The sequence below is a fragment of the Crocuta crocuta genome, unplaced genomic scaffold (genome assembly GCF_008692635.1).
Source record: "Crocuta crocuta isolate KB4526 unplaced genomic scaffold, BGI_CrCroc_1.0 scaffold39, whole genome shotgun sequence".
Lineage (NCBI taxonomy): Eukaryota > Metazoa > Chordata > Mammalia > Carnivora > Hyaenidae > Crocuta > Crocuta crocuta.
This window is the reverse complement of record NW_027533334.1, coordinates 6,971,752-6,996,816: the sequence shown is the minus strand read 5'-3', so window position 1 is coordinate 6,996,816 and position 25,065 is coordinate 6,971,752. Positions and strand designations below refer to the sequence as shown.

The following is a 25,065-nucleotide window of genomic DNA, read 5'->3' as shown; positions in this document are numbered from 1 at the left end:
CTAAATGAAATTTGAATCTCTTCTAAGACTACTGGCAAGAACTGAAAAATTCTCAATAATGAAAATCACATGTTTTAAAAGAAATGGACCGAGGAATACTTACTTTGTTTTAGTGATGTTGCATTTTCTTTTTATTTGTAATGGAAATATCTTTTCTTTCCAGGAATATTAAGAGACTTTGTGAGACAGATTTTTTTTTTTTAATTAAGGACCTTTGAATATTAGGAAAGACTTAAAAATTCACATTTGTTCAAAAATACATTTATGTAAGAGCATGTCCTTGTTATTAGTAATACACAAATTTTCAGAGGGAAATGGGCAATATATATTCATTGTACTCCCAAATGGATCAGCAAAAGATTCTGTATGTGTGTGTATGAGAACACGTGTGCACATGAGCACACACACGCACACCTATGTCTGTATGTGTAAAGGAATTGGATCCAAATTCAGACAGTTGGTGAATTTGGTTGAAGGTTTTTATTTTTTTTTATGTTTTATTTATTTCTGAGAGAGAGAGAGAGAGAGACAGGGTGAGCAAGGGAGGGTCAGAGAGAGAGGGAGACACAGAATCTGAAACAGGCTCTGGGCTCTGAGTTGGCTGTTAGCACAGAGCCCGACGCAGGGCCAAATCCATGAACTATGAGATCATGATCTGAGCTGAAGTTGGAAGCTTAACCGACTGAGCAACCCAGGTGCCCCTGAATTTGGTTGAAGTTTTGATTGTGGAGTTTCTTGTACGATGCTTGCAACCCTGAAACTTGGAATTATATCAAACTAAAATTTGATCATATTTAGAAACTCATAATTTCATGACCAGTGACTGACTCCTAGGTGTGAAGTATGACATTTCTTTTGTTCTGGCCTGTTTAGCTTCCATTTTCCTCTTATCTGATAATAGCTGTAAGCTATCAGACTCAAGTGGGATTGATTTCACAGGACTAGGACTGAACGAGTGACCATGCTTCAAACACCTATTTTGTTTCTGACTTGACATGAATGATATGGCTGTGATCATAAGAACCAACCCAGTCCACGGAGATTTATATTTAAGAGTTGTATTGAAATTATTGGGAAAGAGAAACTAACATTGTGTTCTCAAGTGAGTAGGTTACACTCTGGAACCTTATTGTTGCCATTTGCCACTGTTTATAAGAGTTTACCTGAGAGCAGTGAAACAAATTTAGAGGAAAGAAAACGGACAGGATAAAACCTCAGTAAGAAGACCCTTTTTATACATATAAAATCAAATGATTTTTCAAAGCTTGATTTGATCAGTATTTGGTGCTTTGGGCCATTCTCTTGAAAATACCGAAGAAAAAGAAATCTCGATTTTTTGTCTATGTGTCCTGATTCTGTCCTTCTGACTATTCTTTAATTTCCTTTTTATATTTCTCCTTCCCTTTGGTCTTCTGTTCATAAACACCTTATTTCCTTGATGAACATCGTCTCTAGGTTATTTTCTCTCTGTCCATAGTTTTAGCTATATTTATATATGCATGTATTAATTGCATTGTCATTGTCATGTTGTGTCATATTTAAATTCATGTCTGGTTTTATTTTACATTATGGGTATAATTTGATTAATATAACCCCTTTTTTGGTTTGTTTTTTATTTTTTTTATAGTTTGTTTATTTTTGAGACAGAGACAGAGTATGAGTGGGGGAGGGGCAGAGAGAGAGGGGAGACACAGAATCTGAAGACAGTCTCCAGGCTCTGAGCTGTCAGCACAGAGCCCGACGCAGGGCTCGAACCCATGGACCGTGAGATTACGATCTGCACCGAAGTTGGTCGTTTAACCGACTGAGCCACCCAGGTGCCCCAACTCCTTCCTTTTCTAGAACTCACTTATAGTTCTAGCCCCAGGAGTCCACACACACAAAAAAATAGCCTCTATATTCTGACTACTAGCAAATATCTTTACCTTGGTGTCCCATAGACATCCCATATTTCCTACCTCTCAGTCGCTATCTTCAGCCTTTCCTTCAAACCCATTTCTTTAGTCCATTTCATCAGTAATTATACTACTGTATTCTTTGAGTGGCTTTGGTAATTATTATCAATAGCTTATATCTGTTTAGTTATAAAATACCATTTTACTTCTCAAATAAGATTTTTCTATTTGACTTTTACTGTCTCAGGTTATGCCCTTGTGGCTTATATCCTGAATGTGTAATTAATTGTAAAGTAGTTTGCAAATAATGTTTACCCATTTTGCCTCTGACTCCTCATAGACTACACTCTATTCATTTTGATGTTTCTGAAATGCACATTTGAGATTTCGTCTCCTCCAGCTTTGAAAGTAGGCAGTGTTATTTAACATCCTCAGAATAAAATATTTACTCCTTAAATTCATGACCTGCTCATGTGTTCTACATTTCCTTAGCTCCAGCCTTTTAAAGCTGCTTGGATGTTCCTAAATATTATCATACTCTGTCTAACCCATGTTTTTAACAAGTTCATCTCTTTTCCCGGAATGTCCTTTATTGCTTCTTGTCCAGTTGGCAGAATTCTACTTCTTTAGAACTCTACTCAGAAATCACTTGTCCTGTGTACCTTTCTCTCTTATTCTGATGCATGTATTCTTACTTTTCACATAGTTCTAAAACTGTTAATCCCCCCCGCCTTTTTATAATTGTTTATTATTCTCCTTTCCCACCCCGTCTTCACAAGACTCTGGGTCATCTTGAGAATGCTCTTTGTTCTATTTATCTTTGCACTTTGAAAACCTTGTACCATCTCTTATACATATTAGCTTTATAAATGGTAGCTGAAGAATGGAAGAAAGGGAGGGAGGGAAGGAGAGAGAGGGGCAAATTAAGCAAATTAATATCAGTTTAAGATACTAGTTTCAGTCACATGCATATTCTTCAGGCAGGGAAATACAGAAAACCTTGATTGATAATCCCCCTAAAATATATGTGATTTCAGAGAAGAGCGTGTGATTCCCCTAAGAGAACTTTTGCCAGAAGCAACCAAAAGAATAGTGTCTTGGATTCCTCAAAAAGCAGAGCCTAAAAGAAAGGCTTATGTACTCCTATTATTAGGGATTATAGGCCCTGGATTAAAGTTATAATTCAGTGGGGATGAGCACTGGGTGTTATGTGGAAACTAATTTGACAATAAACTATTTGTAAAAATTAAAAAAAATAATAAATAAAAATAAAATAAAAAATAAAACTCCATAAACCAAAAAAATAAATAAAGTTATAATTCAGGAAAGGAGGGAAAGTTACATGGGAATTACATAGTTGTTTATACTTCCTAGGACAATTCTTTCTAGAAAAGACTTTCCACTGGCTGCCATATTCCACTGATAAAGGTTCTACTCCTCAGGGTACTAGTTTGTTGCTCTTCCAGCTGGTGCATATATTTGTGGGCACTCAGTGAGGATTCCAAATCTTAGACGTAGTCCAGATGTAGGGGATGGGCACAAGACTAGATTCTATCAGTTTATCTTGTATGGAGTTGTTGAGAACCCATGTGGGGCTGGTCACCACTGCAGCTGCTGGAATAAGAGATGTTTGGGCTCAAGCGGAAAATTAGAGGGATTGAAGGTGCTAGAGAGTAAAATATGATAGCTATCTATTAAAATGGATATAGGAAGGGCACCTGGGTGGCTCAGTCAGTTAAACACTCAACTTCAGCTCAGGTCATGATCTCATGGTCTGTGGTTCCAGCCCTGTGTTGGGCTCCATGCTGACAGCTCGGAGCCTGGAGCCTTCTTTGGATTCTGTGTCTCCTCCTTTCTCAGCTCCTCCCCCACTCATGCTTTGTCTCTGCCTCTCTCTCTCTCTTAAAAGTAAATAAAAATTAAAAAAAAAAATAAAATGGACATAGGAAAAGACTTGTTATAAAACAGTAGAAAATGTACATAGAATGTGATGCCAGTTATGATGGTAGAGGCTTTACTTGTTCTTGGCTACTAGCTTCATGTGACTACAGTGTAGACATCTTGAAACAACTCGGGTTTAAATTTTCAAATATTAGGTGTCTCATCTCCACCAAAATGTTAATACTGATTAAAAATATTTTCTTCTTTCTACTTCTTTGTTGACTATAAAATATCTCCAACTATCTTATCTTATATGATTTATATAATCACAAAAGCAGTGCCACATTGAAATATTGGAACCAGGCCAGAAAACAGGTCTGTTTGTTATCAGTAATCCAACTGCATCTTACATTGAGTAGTAGTGTTTGGAGTATGTTTTGGAGCATATTTCCACATATTTGCTTCTGGATGAAATGAAGTTATATTTTATAATAAGTGCTTGAAAGGTTAAAGGTAAATGTAATAATGTACCATATATTCATTTATTGAATTCAGTATTTTCTATGTGCCAGACAATGTGCTAGGCATTGAATGTATGTGAACAGTAGAGATGGTCTCTGATCTCATGAGAATACATTCCATCTGAGATGGTAGATAATGAGTAAACAAAAACTTACATGATTATCGATGTTAAATAGTAAGAAACAATGAAACTGTGAAAACCTAGCATGGGAAAACCTAATTTGATAGGTTGTTCTGGGACAGGCCTCCAGATGGTTAACAGAAAGGTGACTGAGGGACTGTACAGAATTTGTTGTGTTCAAGGGCAGCTGGCATATAATCAACAGGGGGAGAGTGCCAGAGATGAGATTTCAGAGGTGAGAGATTAGATATGGCTTGTATGTATCTTTGCATTTAATGTAGAGGGGGTGGGGAAGGCAGTGTTTTGGCAGAGAAATAACAAAATCTGCTTTATCACCTAAAAACATGAAATCTGTAGCTTTTAGGGACATTGTTTTAAGTTGTTATTGTAAAAATAATTAAATCTTCTTTAAGTAGAATGGAAGGTTAAAAAAATCTAGAAAGCAGAAGAAAAATTAACCCATCACTCAATCACAAGCTATTAAAATATTTTTACATATATTCTTCTAGTTTTATCCCAATTTATTTTACTTTTATTTAATTATCTTTAAAATTTCTTTATGTTATAAGAATGTTTCCATTATCACAGGGTTTGTAACTATAATTTAAAAAATTATGCTGTGTACTATTTTGTCACTTGAATACATCACACTTTGCTTTACCATTCCTTATTTTTGGAGGTTTAGATTGTTTCAAATATTTTCTGTTATAAACAACTATATATGAAGTTCTTAATATTAATTTCTGTATTTCCTTAGCATAGATTTCTGGAAACAGAATTAATTAGTTAAAAGGTACTATGTTTTTATCACTAAATTCATATGCAAAACTATAATTTAAACTACTACCAACAATATGTTACCAGGGGTTGGGAAACTTTTTCTTCCTCTTTTAAATTTTTTTAAATGTTTGTTTATTTTTGAGAGTGAGCGAGCAAGAGAGCCAGCGAGCGTACGTGAGTGGGGGAGGGGCAGAGAACGAGAGAGAGAGAGACACAGAATCTGAAGCAGGTTCCAGGCTCTGAGCTGTCAGCACAGAGCCTAATGTGGGGCTTAAGCCCACAAACCGTGAGATCATGACCTGAGCTGGAGTCGGACCCTTAACTGACTGAGCCACCCAGGTGCCCCTTGGGAAGCTTTTTCTTAAGGGGCGAGATAGGACATGTTTTAGGTTTGTAGGCCATGTAATGTCTCTAGGAGCTACTTGGTTCTCCTGTTTTAGTGCAAAAGCAGCCAAAGACAATATGTAACTAAATGGGCATGGCCGTGTTCCAAAATACTTTATTTAAAAAATTTTATAGAAATATTTCATAATTTGTAGACTGAAGCCTGAACTATCATTTATACCATATCCTTGCTAGCATTTGGATTTAACCTTTTATTGTATGTCTAGGAGTTTTTGAATTAAATATATTTGACCAATGTTTGCTCAGTTCTTGTGTTTCAAAATAAAGTAGTCTGAAATTAATATGCTTTATAATTGTGATTGGTTTTAATAGCTATAGCAGTAATTCATTAATTTTCCTTGTGTTCTATATTTTTATACTTGTTCCATATTAATCTTTGATGTGTAAGAAGACTCTAATCCAAAATAGACTACCAAAATGGTAATGACTTATATGTATACCTTTTTAATAGTTGCAGGGATAGGTTTGATTTATTATTGGAATGCTGTTCAGACACCAGAACTCTAATTTTGTTACTAATCCTCATAACTAGGTAAGCTTTGTAACCTTAAGAACTCTATATAAGGCTTACTGTTCTCTGCTCTTCAAACTTACATGTATCTTAAAGTGTTTTATGCCAGTGTTACAGATGTAAAAACTGGAATTATGGTCAGGTAGAATAAAGTATTGGCATGTTTCAGAGACCTGCTGTTCTTTATGGTGTTCTATGTGATGTAAATAGAGTAAGATTCTACATAACCATCAAGTGCTTTACAATTATTTTTGGAAAATAGTAAGTAGGTTAAGTTAAACATGGAGATTTATTTATTTATTTTTTGTCTCAGCCATCAGTCTCCCCCCCACACACACCAAAGACAAGCCAAATTGGAGGGAAAATCATTTTAGCCTCGGGTTACTTTGCGAAAACAAATATGGGGAGTTTTTATTTGGTTGCTTTTGGTACATACAGGAAAACAATTTACTACAAACGTTTTGGTGTATTTGTGGGGTTTGGTGATCCCAGTGTTCTTGTATTAAAAAAACCAGCTTGAATTTTTGAGAAATTGAAAAAAGTAACTTGGCTGGAAACGGATGGCTGATGAAATGGAGGGCGTATCTTGGACTCAGAACAACTAGAAATTAATCGTGTGATTTATGTGATAAGATTTTCAGATGAAGTGAGAAGTAACGATGTTAAGTACCAGAAAATACGTTGCTTATCTGGTCTTGATCAAAAAAGCATTGCTTTTAATTTTCAAGTTAAGATTTATTATTAATAAAAATTTTTAGTATTCACAGATTTCATAATTAAATCAAAATGTACACTGTCTCATAGCTAGTTTGTTGAGTACTACCATGATTTCAAGAGTCCTTTCCAACCTCTACTAGTACATGGAATTTAAAAACGACAGACACCATCTAATGTGGATGACTCAAGATTTTTCTTCCAGTCTTTTTTAAGAATCATTATAATAACAAACATTTATTAAGCTTCTTGTTAGAGTCTGTGCCAAGAAATATGAGAATATTATCCTTTATTCTGTGTGGTTAAAATTTATGTCGATAATCTTATATAATCAGCAAAATTAAAATGCTAAGTCACTATATATTCAGTATTTAGAATTAGGCATGATCAGAGATGATCTGTATTGGCTTTAAATTATGAAACCAAACTAATACTCTATTATTCCAAATTATTATACATCAATTGATATTTTATACATCATTAATTCAAAAGGTAATTCTATCATGTTGTTTATACTGTCTTTACAATGCTCAGCCTCAAATTATTTACTGTACACTAATATAATTAAGATATATGAGTTTTGGGTCCATTTATAAAAGAGATGAAGAAATATTTGAATTAACAAAAGTATAATATTGGACAGTAGAAAATATTTTATTAAGGTGTATAAGTGAATTGATGATGTTTTATAATTATATCTTGATTTATAATGTATATTTTGATTATATTGTCCTCTAAGACTAAGTTCAGGTTAAAGTGAAGAATTGGTTTTAAAAGTTATTGTTTAGTAATAAGATGGTATATTCATACTGACTGGTGTGGGATCACTGTGATGGGGATTTTGAATAATGAAAATCCTGAATATAGAACATTGACAACTTGTGCATAAATAAGAGAGACTTTTATGTCATCTGGTAATTTTCGAAATGGTTTTTACTTTTGTTGAATCAGATTTTAGCTTCTATTTCTTATATGAACCAAAGTTTTCATTGAAATTCAAAATTGATCAGAAAGAGTGCTGGTGTAGTTTCTTGGTTTTAGAATATAAATATTATTAAATCATGAAATGATATGTTTGTGCTACCTTGATTTGTATACAACATAGTTCATAGAGTTGCATATCTTTTTCTATAGTATACTACTTGTGTACTGTCCCACATACATTCAGACTTATTACTATCTTATGGTTTTTTTTTTAATTTTTAACATTTTATATATTTCTGAGAGAGAGAGACAGCATGAGCAGGGGAGGGTCAGAGAGAGAGGGAGACACAGAATCTGAAACAGGTTCCAGGCTCTGAGCTGGCTGTCATCACAGAGCCCGACGCGGGGCTCGAACACACGAACCGCGAGATCATGACCTGAGCCGAAGTCGGCCACCCAACCGACTGAGCCACCCAGGCGCCCCTCTTATGTTTCAGTAAGCATATATGTTGTATATTTTATGTTTGATTATACATATACATATATGTACAATACCTGAAATTTCTCTGCAGTATACTTGTTTCTGCACTTTTTTTTACTTTATTTTATTTTTTAAAAAATGTTCATTTATTTATTTTGAGAGAGAGAGCATGTGCTCTTATGAGCCTGGTAGTAGCAGAGAAAGGGGGAGAGAAAAAATCCCATGCAGGCTTCAAGCTGTCAGCACACAGCCTGACAGGGGGTTTGATCTCACAAACCATGAGATCATGACCTGAGCTGAAATCAAGAGCTAGACGCTTAACTGACTGAGTCATCTAGTCCTCCTATTTTATTTTTTAAGTTTTTATTTTAATCATATAATGCTCATCACAGGTGCACTCCTTAATCCCCATCACTTATTTCTCCCATCCACCGCCCCTCTGGTAATCATCAGTTTGTCCTTTACAGTTAAGAGTCTCTTCCTTGGTTTGGGCCTCTTTTTTGTCCTTTGCACCTTCGTTTTGTTTCTTAAATTCCACATATAACTGAAATCATATGGTATTTGTTTTTCTCTGGCTCTTTTTACTTCACCATTATACTGTCTAGATCTATCTATATCACTGCAAACAGCAATATTTCATTCTCCTTTATGACTCAGTAATATTCCATTGTGAGTGTGTGTATGTTTATGTGCATGCACGTGCGTGTGTGTTTGTATATCTATGTATCATCTATCTATATGTGTATGTGTGTGTGTACATATAGATGCATACATGCATGGCACATCTTCTTTTTCCATTCGTCAATTGACGGACACTTGGGCTGTTTGCATATCTTGGCTATTGTAAATAATGCTGCTATAAACATTGGTTTACATGTATCCCTTTGAATTAGTGATTTTGTATTCTTTGGGTAAATAATAGCCAGTAGTACAGTTGCTGGATTGTATGGTGGTTCTATTTTTAACCACTAGAGGAACCTGCATACTATTTTCCAGAATGCCTGCAGCAGTTTGCATTCCCACCAATAGTGCATGAGGGTTCCTTTCACTCCACATCTTTGCCAATACCTGTTGATTCTTGTGTTGTTGGTCTTACCCATTCTGACAGGTGTGAGGTGATATTTCATTATAGCCTTGACTTGCATTTCCCTGATAAGTGATAATGAATATCTTTTCATGTGTCTGTGGCCCTCAGGATGTCTTCTTTGAGGAATGTCTGTTTGTGCCTTTTGCCAATTTTTTAACTGAGCTATTATTTTTTGGAGGGTGTTAAGTTTGATAAGTTCTCTATAGATTTGGTATACCTAATCCTTTATCAGACATGTCATTTGCAAATATCTCCTCCATTCTGAAGGTAGCTGTTTAGTTTTGTTGATTGCTTCCTTTGATATGATTTTTATAATTTTGATATAGTTCCACTAGTTTATTTTTGCTTTTATTTCCCTTTCTTCAGGGGACCTATCTAGAAAAATGTTGCTATGGGAACAGAGAAATTACTGCCTGTGTTCGCTTTTAGGATTTTTATGGTTTCTTGTCTCACATTCAGATTTTGAATCCATTTTGAATTTATTTTTGTGTATGGTGTAAGAAAGTGGCCCAGTTTCAATCTTTTGCATATTGCTGTTCACTTTTCCCAATGCCATTTGTTTAAGAGACTGTCTTTTTTCCCATTGGATATTCTTTCCTGCTTTGTCAAAGGTTAACTTGGCCATATAATTGTCGTTTTATGTCTGGATTTTCTATTCTGTTACATAGATCTGTGTCTCTTTTTTGTGCCATTACCATACTGTTTTGATTATTACAACTTTGTAATGTAACTTGAAATTGGGAATTGTGATGCCTCTGGGTTTGCTTTTCTCTTTCAAGATTGATTTGGCTATTCAGGGTCTTTTGTGGTTCCATACAAATTTCAGGATTATTCTCTTTCTGTGAAAAATGCCTTGGTATTTTTATAGGGATTGAATTAAATGTGTAGATTGTCTTGGGCAGTATAAACATTTTAACAATATTTGTTCTCCTCATCCATGATCATGGAATGTCTTTCCATTTCTTTGTGTTCAGTTTCATCGTTTGTTATGTAGCTTTCAGAGTATAGATCTTTCACCTCTTTGGTTAAGTTGATTCCTGGGTAGTTTATTGTTTTTTGTGCAATTGTAAATGGGATTTTCTTAATTTCACTTTCTGCTGCTTCACTTCTTTTTTTAAAAAAATTTTTAATGTTTTATTTCTGAGAGAGAGAGAGAGACAGCATGAGCAGTGGAGGGTCAGAGAGGGAGGGAGACACAGAATCTGAAACAGGCTCCAGGCTCTGAGCTAGTTGTCAGCACAGAGCCTGATGCAGGGCTCGAACCCATGAACCGTGAGATCATGACCTGAGCCGAAGCTGGACGCTTAACCTTAAGACTGAGCCACCGAGGCGCCCCCTGCTGCTTCACTTCTGTATAGGAATGCAACAGATACCTGTAAGATGATTTTGTATCCTGTCACTTTACAAAATTCATTTATCAGTTCTAGTAGTTTTTTTTGGTGGACTCTTTTGGGTTTTCTACACATAGTATCATGTCATCTGCAAGTAGTGAAAGTTTGATTTCTTTGCTGATTTTGATACCTTGTATTTCTTTTTGTTGTCTGATTGCTGTGGCTACAACTTCTAGTACTATGTTGAATAAAAGTGATGAGAGTGGCCTTGTTCCTGACCTTAGGGGAAAGGCTCTCAGTTTTTCCCCACTGAGGATGATGTCAGCTGTGGGTTTTCCATATACGGCCTTTATGATGTTGAGGTATGTTCCCTCTAAAGAGGGTCTTTATCATAAACGGATGTTGTACTTTTTTTTGCTTGCTTTTTCTGCATCTATTGAAATAATCTTGTGGTTCTTGTCCTTTCTTTTATTGATGTGATATATTACATTGATTGATTTGCAAATATTGAACCACCTTTGCCCCCCAGGAATAAATCCCATTGATCATGGTGGATGATTTTTTTAAGGTATTGTTGGATTTGGTTTGCTAGTGTTTTGTTGAAGATTTTTGTGTATGTATTCATCAGAGAAATTGGCCTCTTCTCTTTTTGGTGGTGTCTTCCTCTGTTTTTTCCAAGGTGTCAGAGTAAGCTCATAGAATGAATTTGGAAGTTTTCCTTCCTTTTCTGTTTTTTTGAAGTATGCTTTTTCCACTTTAAGTATACTGTTTTCCATTATTTATGTGTTACTATATGCATGTGTACGTCATAATTTAATAGCTGAATGGTATTCCATTAAATTAATTACTATAATTTGACTATAGATGTTGATGTTATTTACTTATTACTGTAGAGAATACTACAAATAAACATCTTTGTGCATATATTTTTAAGAGCATTAACCAGTGTTACTATAGGATTGCAAGAACTGAAATTGCTGGGTCAGTGAGTATGTATGTTTAAAATTTTGATGGGTAATTAATTCCAAAATGGCCTTCAAAATGCCTGTAGTGATTTCCATTTCTTTCAGCATACATGAAAGTGCTTTATCTTCCATAGCCTTATCTGTAATAGAATTTCATTCACTAACAGTTTTGTTCCTCTATCATTGGAAAATTACTTTTTTTTTGTTTTACCGTAGATTTCTTTGCTGTTAGTGATGTTGAGCATTAGTGAAGGCTGCTTGTATTTATTCCGTGATTTGTCTGTTTATATATTTTGCCTGTTTTTCTGTTTGGTTGTATAGCATATTTTTTTGAAGTTTACGATGTTTTCCTATATATGAATATTATGTGTGTATTACATATTTTTCTAGTATTTACTTGTTTGATTTTTGCCTTCAATTTTGTTTACAGTTCATCATTTAGAAGTTCTAAGCTTTTCATTGTGATAGCTGTCTATAATTATCTTTATGGTTTTAGAGTTTTATGTCTTGCATGTGAAAACTTTGAAACATCACAAAGTATCCATGTAGACACAGTTTGACATTAAACTTAAGTTTCATTTGTGCATTCTTTGCCAATTGAGAAATAAGATACATGAATCAGATAGAAGGAGACCAATTATTAACTTAATGCCTGATAAAATTGATTAACATTTGATCTGGAGAGAATGAAAAACAAGAGTAGGAAAAATAAACACGCACACAGTCTTAATGAAATCCAATTCTTCTACCTTCTCTGTGCCTGAATTGCACTGAAGAAAAACATGAAACCAGGATGAGTTCGCTCACTCTGAATTTATTAGCAAGGGACACAATGGCTCCTTAATGTTATAAAGTGATAAAATGCGTCACTATTTTATACATCAGGCAGTTTCTTAATGCACCCATAACCTCCCCCTGCCATCCTTATTTTGAAATGGTGGCATTCTTATTTACTGAGAAAGCTGAATTGAGTCAGTGGCTGAAATGAGCTCTGTATTCTCAGTGTTATACTTGGCTAGAGAATGGAAAGATCAGTGGTGGTAGAAAGTATGAATGGTAGAAACTAATTTGAATCAAAGGGTGCACAAAATGTAGATACATGGAAAGAAGAAAGTACGTATGTACATAAATAAGTGCCTAATGAATATTTTTATATGATATGATTAGACTTACCAGTAAAATTGATAAGTTTAGAGGACAGTGACAGAGCCTACAATAAACTGAAAAATAAGACAAATGTATTGTTACACTATTTTACTTCCAGTTACCACCATCCTGTTCTTTCTACTCTGTGATCATATATTTTAGTTCTTTATGTAATTCAAACCCCACATTGCATTGTGGTTGTTCCTACTTTAAATAGTCATAAGTGTTTTAAAGGGGCTTTAAAGATATATATATCTATATATATAGATATATAGATATATATATAAAATATATGAGATCCTCTTTGTTTACCAACGTATTTAGTCTTTCTTGTATTCTTCATTCCTTTTCTCAAATTGAATTTCCATCTTGTACAATTTCCTTTTACTCTTAAGTACTTCTCTTATTTTCCAGTAGCTCAAGTCTTTGAGAAGCAGTGTTTTTGTTGTTTGTTCTGGCTTCATTTTTAAGGCATATTTCCAGCAGATATATCAATCTAGGTTGTCTTTTCTTGTTTCATCACTTTAAAGATACCATTCCATTGTTTTTGTGTTGCCATTATTTTTGAGGAACGATCCTTATCCTGGTTCCCTTATGTATATTGTGTTTTTTTATTTTTTTCTGTGTGATTAAAATTTTTTTTTCTGTTTTTGGTTTCCTGAAGTTTGATTATGATGTGTCTAGATTTGTTTTTCTTTTTAATTATTCTTTTTGGGGTTTGCTTAGTTTTTTAATCTGTCATTTGATACTGTTTATCAGTTTTGAAAAAAGTTTTTCAAAGAATTTTTCACCTCCTTGCCCTCTAGTTCACGTACACTCTACCTTTTTCACTATATCCTTTAACATGTTTATCAGAGTTATTTTAAAGTCCTTGATAATTTCAATATTTATGGCACCTTTTGAACTTGTACTAGTGACCGTTTTCTTTTTTGACAAGGAGTTATTTCTTTTTCTTAACTGTGTTTCATAATTTATTTTTAAATGTTTTATTTATTTCTAGGAGAGAGAGAGAGAGACAGCGTGAGCAGGGGAGGGTCAGAGAGAGAGGGAGTCACAGACTGAAACAGGCTCCAGGCTCCGAGCTGGCAGTCAGCACAGAGCCCGACGTGGGGCTCGAACCCACGAACCGTGAGATCATGACCTAAGCGAAAGTCAGACGCTTAACTGACTAAGCCACCCAGGCGTCCCTGTGTTTCATAATTTTTAAGTGAATATTAAATATTGTGTGTAAAAAGAATAAGTTGAATTAGATCTAGTTTTGGCTCTTTTTTTTTTAACCCCTCTTTCACTTTAAATTTTTTTTTTTTTACTGAAGTCTAGTTGACATATACTGTTATATTAGGTACAGGTGCATAACATAGTGATTCAACAATTGTGTACGTTATGCAGTGCTTACCGTATGTAGTGTAGTTACCATCTGTTACCATCTAACATTACTAAGATAATATTGACTATATTCTTTATGCTGTATGTTCTTTGCTTTCTCTTCGGCAGTTGAGCTGGGCCTGGTTCTTGATTTATTTGTATTACGTTACCATAGGCTTCACAGTGCTTGAGAGCAGGATTGGAATCTTTATTTCAGTATTGTTTGTGATTTTCTCTTAGTTCTCCTTGCCTATGCTCAGACCTAACGTGCCTTGTTCACTTGTCTATATCAAGGGATCTATCTTATTCCCTCTTTCCTTCTTCTAGTCACAGATAGCCGTGGGTGGTGTTCACTGAAAAGTTCAGAATGACTGTGGGATTTCTTTCAGTTCTCCTTCTGCTCAGAAGTCATCAGGCTCCATGTGCCTGTATGTTAGACGGGTCTTCCTCATTTCTCCAGGCCAGGGCCCTGCTGTTCTCCTGAGTATTTGCTGGAGGTATGTTGAAAACAAAAGGCAGACGGGTATACTCCTCTTGTGTCTAGTGTTCTCAGGAACTCTAAATTGTCATGCCAGTCCTACTTGTCTTTAAACATTTGTTAGAAGTTCTTTTGTTTTTTTCATAACAACTTGTTTTTCTTCCTGCTATGCCAAGAATGAAACCCACTTTTCATTCCTTCCTGCCTATGAAGGGCCTTTTTCTTTGATGATTTTTGTTCAATTAGGTTTCTTTGCACATTCTCCTGTCTGATGAAGGTTGAAAAGCTTTGATAACGTTGGTTACAAGGCTTGTTATTGTTACGATGGGATAGAGTTCTCTTATGATTTTCCAAATCCTATGGGAAGGCATGGTCATTGTTAATTAAGTAATATGAACTACCATATGCACATACCTAAAAGTGTTAGGATTCAGTTATACTAAGTTTGACCATTACCTTGGATAAAATTGCCACTAGTTGGTAGCTCACCCCTGCTCTGTCAGTTCTTAGTCTCTGATTATTCTAGCTTGCCTTTATTCTCCACCTGTATTTTTGATTCTTGTTTGTGTACTTAACAGGCCAGAATTCTTGAAATTCTTCTTAAAAATAAGAGTAGCAAATAATTTCTTAAAGAGCCACACAAATCTAAAAAGTCCTTACTTTACCACAGCTGCATCATAGAAAAATAGTGGGTTTTAGTCACTGAAACTTAGATGAAGATGAATATGTCTATGTCTTTTGTCTCATTATTGGTTTACGATAAAATGCAGGGTACTTGTCACCTTTTATAACTTGGTATTTTACAGGATCATCTCATTGGTTGACATAGTTCTATAGGTGACAGGAAGCATGCATATTTAAATGCTCTGCATCTTTGGTTTCTCACTCTTATTTCATTCTCATTCTGCAGCTTAGAAAATAACTGAAAATGATGGGGTGCTTTGGTTTAATTTGTGAAGCTGAGTGGAATGTGGATATGCAAGCCACTTTGGCAGTGAGCAGAGAAATAAAGCACACTTTTCTCATTAGTTGTCTTCCAGGCTAAAATTAAACAGAGTAATATATTGCCAAATTTTAGTGATTTATGGAGGATCTGTTTTAAGTAAATGCAGTATCAGACTAGTTGTCTGTGCACTTACATGTCAGAACTTGTGTGTTATTTTTAAAGGCTCTGTCTTGTAAATTGAGTTTAGCATGAAAATATCTTTTTAAATTTAAAAGAACTTTATATACTTTCAACTAAATTGATGTTAAATTAATAGATTATTCTCTTTTATCACCTATTTAACATTCCCACAGTTCCAGCCTATGTGTCATTTAGTTATCTCTGATATAATGTAATCACATGACTTTCATGAACATTAGTCGGAGTATTTTTTTTAACTTCTTCATTATATGAAAATAAAGCTATCAAGATTGGTTTTCACATGAAAGCATTTATTTGTTGCATTTGTCTTCCTCTCTAAAAATCTTCATTAAAAGAAATGCTACTAACTTACTGAGAAAGTTTTAAATAAAATTTACTCAACACAATTACTTTTTGACAAATCTGCCAAGATTTTTAAATAATTTGCCCAATATGGAGAATGTGTGTAATTTTTAAATTTACTTTTACCTTTTATAGATTGCATAGTATTAAATTTCTAAACTGCTCTGTTTAGGGCTTTTGGGTGTACTTTTCATAATTTCAAAAAAAAAGTTTGTGCTTGTACTTCAGATGCATAATATTAGGGAGAGAAAAATTATCCTGATGTATTCCTTTTATAAATGTAATCTTTAAAAATGTTCTTCCTTTATATTCTTATAATACTTCCTACATACAAAAGAATATGTTATGTATATATATATTTTCAAGTAAAATCATATAATGAATATCACTGACTTTTGTGCTAAGAAGTAGGTTGTCAATTTATTTGTGTTTAAAGAAATTTTTTAATGTCTACTTATAAAAGAGAGAGAGGGAGAGGGAGAGAGCGAGTGCGTAAGCCGGGAGGGGCAGAGAGAGGGAGACACAGAATCTGAAGCAGTCTCCAGGCTCTCAGCTGTCAGCACAGAGACCCACATGGAGTTCAAACTCAGGAACTGTGAGATCATGACCTGAGCCAAAGTCGTATCCTTAACCGACTGAGCCTCCCAACAATTTATTTATGTTTTTAATTCTCCAGGTGATCATTCTTGCTACTGAGAATATTTGTTTAAATCTTCTTTTCCCTTCAGTGTTTTTCCCTTCTTTCTAATTTGCTTAAAATTAAATTTACGTTTTTATTTAGTTTCCAGTTAACATACAGTGTAATAGAGTTTCAGGTGTACAATTTAGTGTTTCAACACTTCCATACAACACCTGGTGCTCATGACAATTGCCCTCCTTAATTCCGATTACCTGTTTCACCCATTTCCCACCAACCACTGGTAACCATTCGTTTGTTCTCTGTATAGTTAAGACAANTTTTTCCGCTATGCTTGTTTGTTTTGTTTCTTAATTCCTCATGTGAGTGAAATCCTATGGTATTTGTGTTTCTGTGATGTGTTTCCCTTAGCATAATGCTCTCTATCTCCATCTGTGTTGTTGCAAATGGCAAGATTTCATTCCTTTTATGGCTCAGTAATATTGCATTATATATGTGTATACCACATCTTCTGTATCCATTTTTCAGTCCATGGACATTTGGGCTGTTTCCATAATTTGGCTATTGTAGATAAACATCAGGGTTCATGTATTCCTTTAAATTAGTATTTCTGTATTCTTAATGCAAATACCTAGTGAATTGCTGTATTGTAGGGTACTTCCAGTTTTTAAAAAAATTTAATGTTTGTTTAATTTTGAGAGAGAGAATGAGTGAGGAAGCAAGCAGGGGAGAGGCAGAGAGAAGATACAGAATCTGAAGCAGGCTCTAGGCTCCGAGCAATCAACACAGAGCCTGATGTGGGGCTGAGAGGGAGAGAGAGAGAGAGGCAGAGAGAGGGAGATGCAGAATCTGAAGCAGGCTCCAGGCTCTGAACTGTCAGCATAGAGCCCAACGCGGGGCTCGAACCCACAGACTGTGAGATCATGACCTGAGCCAAACTCAGACGCTTAACTGACTGAGCCATCCGGGCATCCCTATTTTTAACTTTTTGAGGAACTTCCATACTGTTTTCCAGAGTGGCTGCACCAGTTTACATTTCCACCAATAGAGCAAGAGGGTTCCTCTTTCTCCACATCCATGCCAACATCTGTTATTATTTCTGTTGTTAATTTTAGTCATTCTAATAAGTGTGAGGTGATATCTCATTGTAGTTTTAAATTAAATTTTGTTTTAATTATACATTTTGGTTTCTTGGGCTTCTTAGGTTTGAGGCTTAGCTGTCTTTCAACAATTATGTAAAATTCTCAGCCATCATCTTTTTAACAGTATTGCCCCTTACCATATTTTAGTATCTCCATCTGGAATCTAATTAGACACATGTTTAGTCTTATTTAGTCCTCATATCTCTTCACCTCATTTCAAGAATCTTTTCATTTTTCTCTTTTAGATGCATTCTAATGATTCATGTGCTTCTTCAACTTCACTATTTTTCTCTTCAACTATGTCTAATTGGCTGTTGAACCTGCCCAATGGGTTTTTTACATCAACAATTAAATATGTCGCTTTTATAATTTCCATTTTTTCCTTAAATATATTATTTCCTGATACTTTCTCATTCTTTGATACTCTGTATGATGCCATACTTTTACGTTCTAAACATTTTATACATAGGGGGTTTGTTTTCTATATTCTAATATCTCCACTGCTTGAAAGTCTAAATTTGTTACTTGTTGATTTTTCTGACTCTGTCTCATAGAGTTAGTAGTGATTTTTTTGTAAGGGGAACCATTCCCAGATCATAATTTGTGGCAGTTATATGACAGTGAATTGGAGACTTGTCAAACAGAATATTTTATTCTTTTTTTTGCTAATGGCTATAGGAACATTCTTCAACAAGAAAATTGAAGGCTCATCTACCTCTCTTTCCTCTTAGCCCCCATTTGAGAATCCCAATTATATCCTCCCTCATGGCATCTGTACCTTTTTTTTTTAATTAATGTTCCCTTTTCAAGAGGTGACACATCAGATCTTCTCAATAATTATTTTGGTGTTTCCATATTTTTTAAATAACATGACTTTTCTCGAACTTTCTTGATTGTTTACTTAAGAGCATAATTTACTAATGCCTTACACTGGAAAATTGTATTTGGCTTTCACTCTGTCCTGCTCTTATCATACTCATAATATTGTTATATCATGTTTGTTTAATTAATGCATCTTTTTTTTAGAAGTTACATACTTCTGTCTATAAATATAATTCATGGTACAATTATGTTGTATACTACGATTAGTTGTCATTTTCTTTATAGTATTGGTTTTTCCTGTATTTAATATTGTGTTTTATTGTTACTACATTTTTCATGTACCTGTCCCTACTTCACTGTTGTCATTTTGGAGATTCCTGTCACTTTTCTCCTTTTGTCTTGATCCGTGTGTTAGATCCTTTTTTCTCCTGGATCCCATATTCTTCTTTCTTCTTGTAATTACTTTTGTGCATGCGTGTGTGTGTGTGTGTGTGTGTGTTTAACACATTTCTTTATTGTTAAGCATATTTTATTTGTGGTGTCTTTAATATTTATGTGATTTTAATTATAAAACATAGTGGGCTTATGTGATAGGAAGTAGTCCATAGTAATTGAAATCTAACTGTAATTTCATTTCTTTATATGGAATTTAGAAAAGTCTTTTAACTTTTAAGATTGAATGATATATTCTTGAATTTAAATATCCTTGAATTCTTGAATTAAAAATTTAAAACTCTCCATTTAAGTGTATATAGTTAATTTCTTTAAAAGATTTAAGTAAACAATTTTTATCCATTCTATTAAAGGAAAAATACATATATTAAATTATGTTTTCTATTCATGACTGCCCTTTTGCAGTCATCCTGTATTTAGTTTTTCCTCATCATTCCTTCCTTATATGTGTATGAGTGAATCATTGCTCCGTAGCACATGCATTCATACACAGAAGTGGGTGGAATTGCTGTGGTCTCAGAATGCTGCTTTGGAATCTACACTGACTTTGGGTTCCTGGGAGAAGGAACACTGAAGGTGGAGTAGGAGTACACTTGACCATTTTTCTTATTTAAAAATTCTGTGTAAAAGTTCTATTTTTAATTTTTTTTTTAACATTTGCCTTTTAATCTTTTTTAACATTTATTTATTTTTGAGAGAGACAGAGCATGAATGGGGGAGGGGCTGGGGAGAGGAAGACACAGAATCTGAAGCAGGATCCAGGCTCTGAGCTGTCAGCACAGAGCCCAACACAGGGCTCAAACCCACAAACTGTGACATCATGACCTGAGCCTAAGTCAGATGCTCAACCGACTGAGTCACTCCGACACCCCTTTGTAAATGTTTAGAAAGGGGGAACATTTCTCTTGTTTGCTCTCCTCCATCGTTGGATTCTCTGTGTCTGTGTGGTTCACTTTTCATAGGAGTTAGCAATAATAGATACTGTGATGTTTAGATAATCTGCAAAATTATAGAACAAGTTGCACCTAACTTGAGAACTCATGTATCATGTATTATGACTCTTTACCCCTACCATGTGGCAATTACTTTTCTAGATACTAGAGTATAGTTGAGAGCAAAAGTGACAAATACCCCTTACTTGATATTCCATATATCTCAATAGAGCTAATAATATTTTACCAAAAAATATATGTGGAAATGCAAAAATTTATTTATGGATCCATATATCCTGCACATAAATTAAGAATGGGATATCATGCTTTAGTTAAATCCTGTGCTGAGTTTCTTGTTATCAGAGAGGGACTAAAATACTTCAGCATTTTATAAAATACTTGACTAGGATGGAATTGCAACTTGTTCCACTTCAGCTTTGTGTTTTATGTCAGAATGTTAGCCTGTGTTTCATCTAGGCAGATCTCTCCCTTGCTTCTGAACATTTAATGCTGTAATTTGCAGTGATTTATTGAGTGGTTATAATAATCCTTCCTTTCACATCATGAATTACATTTGTAGTATAAATAAAAAGGGAGATAATATTCTGTTCTCATGACCAATATAGAAATTGCTCTTTGCCTAAAAGATAAAACCTCTTCTTATTATTAAAGACAGATTCACTTTTAATGAGATACAATTCATATTCCATAAAAATCACTATTTTAAATTACATAATTTAGTGGTTTTTAATATATTTGAAAGGTTGTGCAACAATTACCATTTTCTAATTCTGGAGCATTTTAATCACTCCCCAAAGAACCACGTATCTATTAGCAGTTATTTTCCATTCTTTCCTCCCCCCAGGCACTAGCGTCCACTAATTACCTTTTTTCTCTATGGATTTGCTTGTTTTAGCCATTTCATGTAAGTGGAATCATACAGTATGTGGTTTTCTGTGACAGGCTTCTTTCACCTAGCTTGTTTTCAAGGTGGTGGAGCCTGAATCAGTACTTTATTCCTTGTTATGCATAAATAATTTTCCATTATATGACTGTGCGACAATTTGATATCCATTCAACAATTCCTGGACATTTGTGTCATTCCCACGTTTTGGCTGTTAAGAATACTGTTTTGGAAAGTTGGGTACAAATTTTTGAGTGAACATATGATTTTAGTTCTCTTTGTACATATATAGGAATAAAATTGTTAGATCATATTGTGATTATATATTTTGCTTCTTGAGGAAATGCCAAAGTGGTTTGAATGTATTTGCACCATTTTATGTTGCAACCAGCAGTAGATGAAGTCTTGAATTCCTCCACATTGTTGTATGCACCTGTTAATTTTGTTAGCTGTCCTACTTGGTCTGAAGTGATATAAATCTTACTATTTTTATGATGAATTAAAACAACTTTAAAATCTTTTTTTTTTTTTTAAGGTGCAGTACTTCTTTGTAGCGTACAAGGACTAGCAGTCAATATTGACCCAGTCTTATATACCTGGCTCATTTATCAGCCTCAGAAACGAACCAGTAGACATATGCAGCAGGTGAGAAATTTTTATAATTTATTCTCTTTCTGAATAAATAATTTTCTCAGTCATTTGTTAGAGGTCTATATTGTCTGTATTGATTTTTTTTTTTTAATGGTTGTACCAGAATTCCTCTGTCCTCTACTCTTCCCCTTTGAAGCAGTTCTCTTCCTTCACTTCTAGACTGGAAACTACGGCTCAAAGTAGAGTTTTGATGATTATTGAAGTGGGCTTCTATTCAATTGCTTATGAAGTGGGTACATTAGAGAGCAGTTCAGTTAGTCCTATTTTACGGGCCTGTTTTCTCTCATAGTGCCTAGATGTTTGTTCTGAGTGTCTGATACATAAGAATTGCATAGTAAGTGCTAGCTTTCATTTTCATTATCACTGTATTTCTTCTACATCTTTAGCTTTATTCAGCAAGCATTCATTGGGTGTCTAACCTTTGGATTGGGATGGTTTGTACAAAAGAGCTGGGATATGTGCTTGTTTAAAAGGGTATAAATTACAAAGTATAAAATAGTTATATTTTCTGAAATGCTTAAATGTATTCTCTCTGTCATGACACTTAAATGTAATTCTGACAGATGGATTTTATTCCCATCTTAAAGATGAAGAAATTGATGCTTATTGAGATTTATTTACCTATTGTCACACATAGTAAATGGCAGAACTAAATATTTTTTCAGGTCATATTTATGCCATATTGCATTGCATTTCTCAATTAGACTTAACTTCAGTTTTAACTTGGAACACTTCATGAATTTGCCTGTTATCCTTGTGCAAGGGCCATTCTAATCTTCTCTGTACTCTTCCAGTTTTAGTATATGTGCTGCCAAAGCGAGCACTGCACCTTTTTTCTGAACTTAAAGCTAGCTAAGAGAAAAATACACAATTTTATAATTATACGATATAATCAATACTTACCTGAATAGTACAATCCCTGGCTCAAGGAGCATTTTTTTAAATGTCTATTTATTTTTGAGGAAGAGAGAGCTAGAGCAAGCAGGGGAGCAGCAGGCAGTGGGGAGAGAATCCCAAGCAGGCTCCAAGCTGTCGGCACAGAGCCTGACACGTTGCTCGAACCCACGAGTTGTGAGATCATCACCTAAGCCAAAGTCCAATGCTTAACCAACTGAGTCACCCAGGTGCCCCAAGGAGCAAGTTTTAAAGGGATTTTTATTGGGGTAGGTAGTTGGGTGGCTCATTGGGTTACGTGTCCAACTCTTAATTTCATCTCAGATCACAATCTCATGGTTTGTGAGTTTGAGCCACACATTTGGCTCTGCACTGACAGTGTGGAGTCTGCTTATTAGGATTCTCTCTCTCTCCCTCTCTCTCTGTCCCTCCCCTGCTCGCATTTGAATGTGTTTTCGTGCTCTCTCTCAAAAAATAAATAAACTAATAAAAAAATTTAAGGGGTTTTCTTCATCCTGTCTTAATATCATTAGAAACTTATGGCTTCCATACCTCAGTTTCATTCTTCTTTTTATCAAATAGTTACAGAATATGAAGCACTATGCTAGATACTGGGGCTACAAAAATAAAATTTATTTTTTAGTATATGTCCTCCTCTCTAGAGGTATTTACTGTATTTGAGAATACAAAGAAATATAGTAATGCCATTTTTAGAAATTGATCTGTTAGAGCCATACAGGAGTATGTGGGTGTGGGGGAAGGAGGAGGAAAGGCGTATAGTTCTCACAGGCAGGTGAGGTTGTTAAAAGGAGAAATTGACAGTTGACCTGAGCATCACAGGAATTAGCCAGACAGGGAAGTTTACACTGAACTGTATAATCAGGGGGGGAAATAACGCATTAACTTGATGGAAAGGGACCTTTAGTGTTTCCAGAGTAGAGCCAAGTATAAGAGATTGGTAAGAATTGGAAGCCAGTTAAAAGATTTTTTTTTTGTAATGCCAAGTGTTTGAGACTTTATCTTGAGGGGTAAAGAGGAACTATAGGAAACTGATATAAAGAAACTTGATAGCCATCTGGTTGGCTCAGTCGGTTAAACATCTGACTCTTGATTTCATCTCAGGTCATGATCTGACAGTTCATGACATTGAGCTCCACATCAGGCTCTGTGCTGGCAACACGGAGCCTGTTTGGGTTTCTCTTTCCCTCTCTCTCTGTCCCTCCTCAGCACTCTCTCTCTCTCTCTCTCTCAAAAATAAATAAATAAATATTAAAAAATTAGTTTTGAATTTTAGAAAGTTTACTCTATAACAGAATATTGAATTAAACTAAAGTGGAAGAGGAAATACAGAAGTAATAAAAATTACTACACAATTCTCACCTACCCGACACTCAGAAGAAGCATCTAGGCTCTATGAGGGAAAATAGGCCAGTAAACTAGGACTATCTAAACTAGTCTTTCTGATGTATCTGCTTTACCAGCAAGTGCTTAGAAATTCACCTCAGTAGTCAGGAAACTAATGTCTGGGAGCATTTGAGAAATATTTTAATTGTAAGTTCTTTTTATTGTGATATAGTTGACATAATAGTTTTCAGGTGTACATTGACATATTAGTTTTCGAGTATACAACATAATGGTTTGATATTTGTATATACTGTGACTACTCCTCTTCACTTTTAAAACTGTTGGGTGAAAAAAAATGCCAGTATTCAGCAGTGATGAAAATAGAGAAAATGGATAAACTCCTAGTGTACTGTTGTGAGTGAAAACTGATAAATTTCGCAGTATCCAGTAAAATTGAAAGTGAACATAGCTTATAAGCCCCAAATTGCACTTTTTGATAAAACTGTGCTCTTACCAGAGGACTCTAGGAGCCTGAAGAGTTGTGTATAAGTCTGTTCTTGGAGTATTCATTGCAGTGGTAGAAGATTGGAGACAACCTGAATGACTGTCTCTAAGGAAGTGGACAAATAAGACATAGCATACTGACATGATATGACAATTTATTATTAGGAACTATACAATAAGTCTTAATATGGATGTCTCAAAATTGTATTTAATACAAAAACCAATTTTCAAAGGTAATATGCAGTATGAGAGCATAAATGTATATTTCTCCAAAACTACCCAAATAAATAACTAAATAAGTAAGTAAGTAAATGGTGTGCATAAGAGTATGTGAGTAGAGATAGGTGTAAAACATTTAAAGGTTTATATCAGGATCACAGTAGTGGTTTATTCTGAAAGGAATGGGCAGTTGGTTTGCACTTGAAGAGGATTTTAGCTGTATCTGCAATATTTTCCTGGTCTGTAAAAAAAAAGAAATATGATAAGAATGTTAACAGCCAGTAATTATTGGATATAAAGGGGATGCATATGTCATTTTATTCTTTATAATTTCCTGTTTTTTTTAATTTATTAAATTAATAGAGGAGAATTTCACAGGAAAAACAGCAGAAGATTTTAGGTATTTTGGGATCATGGAATATTGATGCTACAAGGGTAGGATAAATCTGGGGCTAGGATACAACTAAT

The 25,065-nt window shown here is 34.7% G+C and overlaps 1 protein-coding gene and 1 non-coding gene across 3 annotated transcripts in view; one reads left to right on the top strand and one right to left on the bottom strand.

Moving 5' to 3' along the window:
- VPS13B (vacuolar protein sorting 13 homolog B) overlaps positions 1-25,065 on the top strand; it is a 761,997-nt gene that overhangs the window by 291,830 nt on the left and 445,102 nt on the right. For both annotated transcript variants that reach the window (XM_077748161.1, XM_077748160.1), the window contains exon 20: positions 21,521-21,630. In XM_077748161.1, coding sequence (XP_077604287.1) covers positions 21,521-21,630 — 110 coding nt within the window. The remainder of the gene's footprint in view (positions 1-21,520; positions 21,631-25,065) is intronic.
- Positions 22,354-22,460, bottom strand: LOC144218398 (U6 spliceosomal RNA). Its single transcript, XR_013331150.1, has one exon. It is a non-coding gene; the product is annotated as a U6 spliceosomal RNA (small nuclear RNA).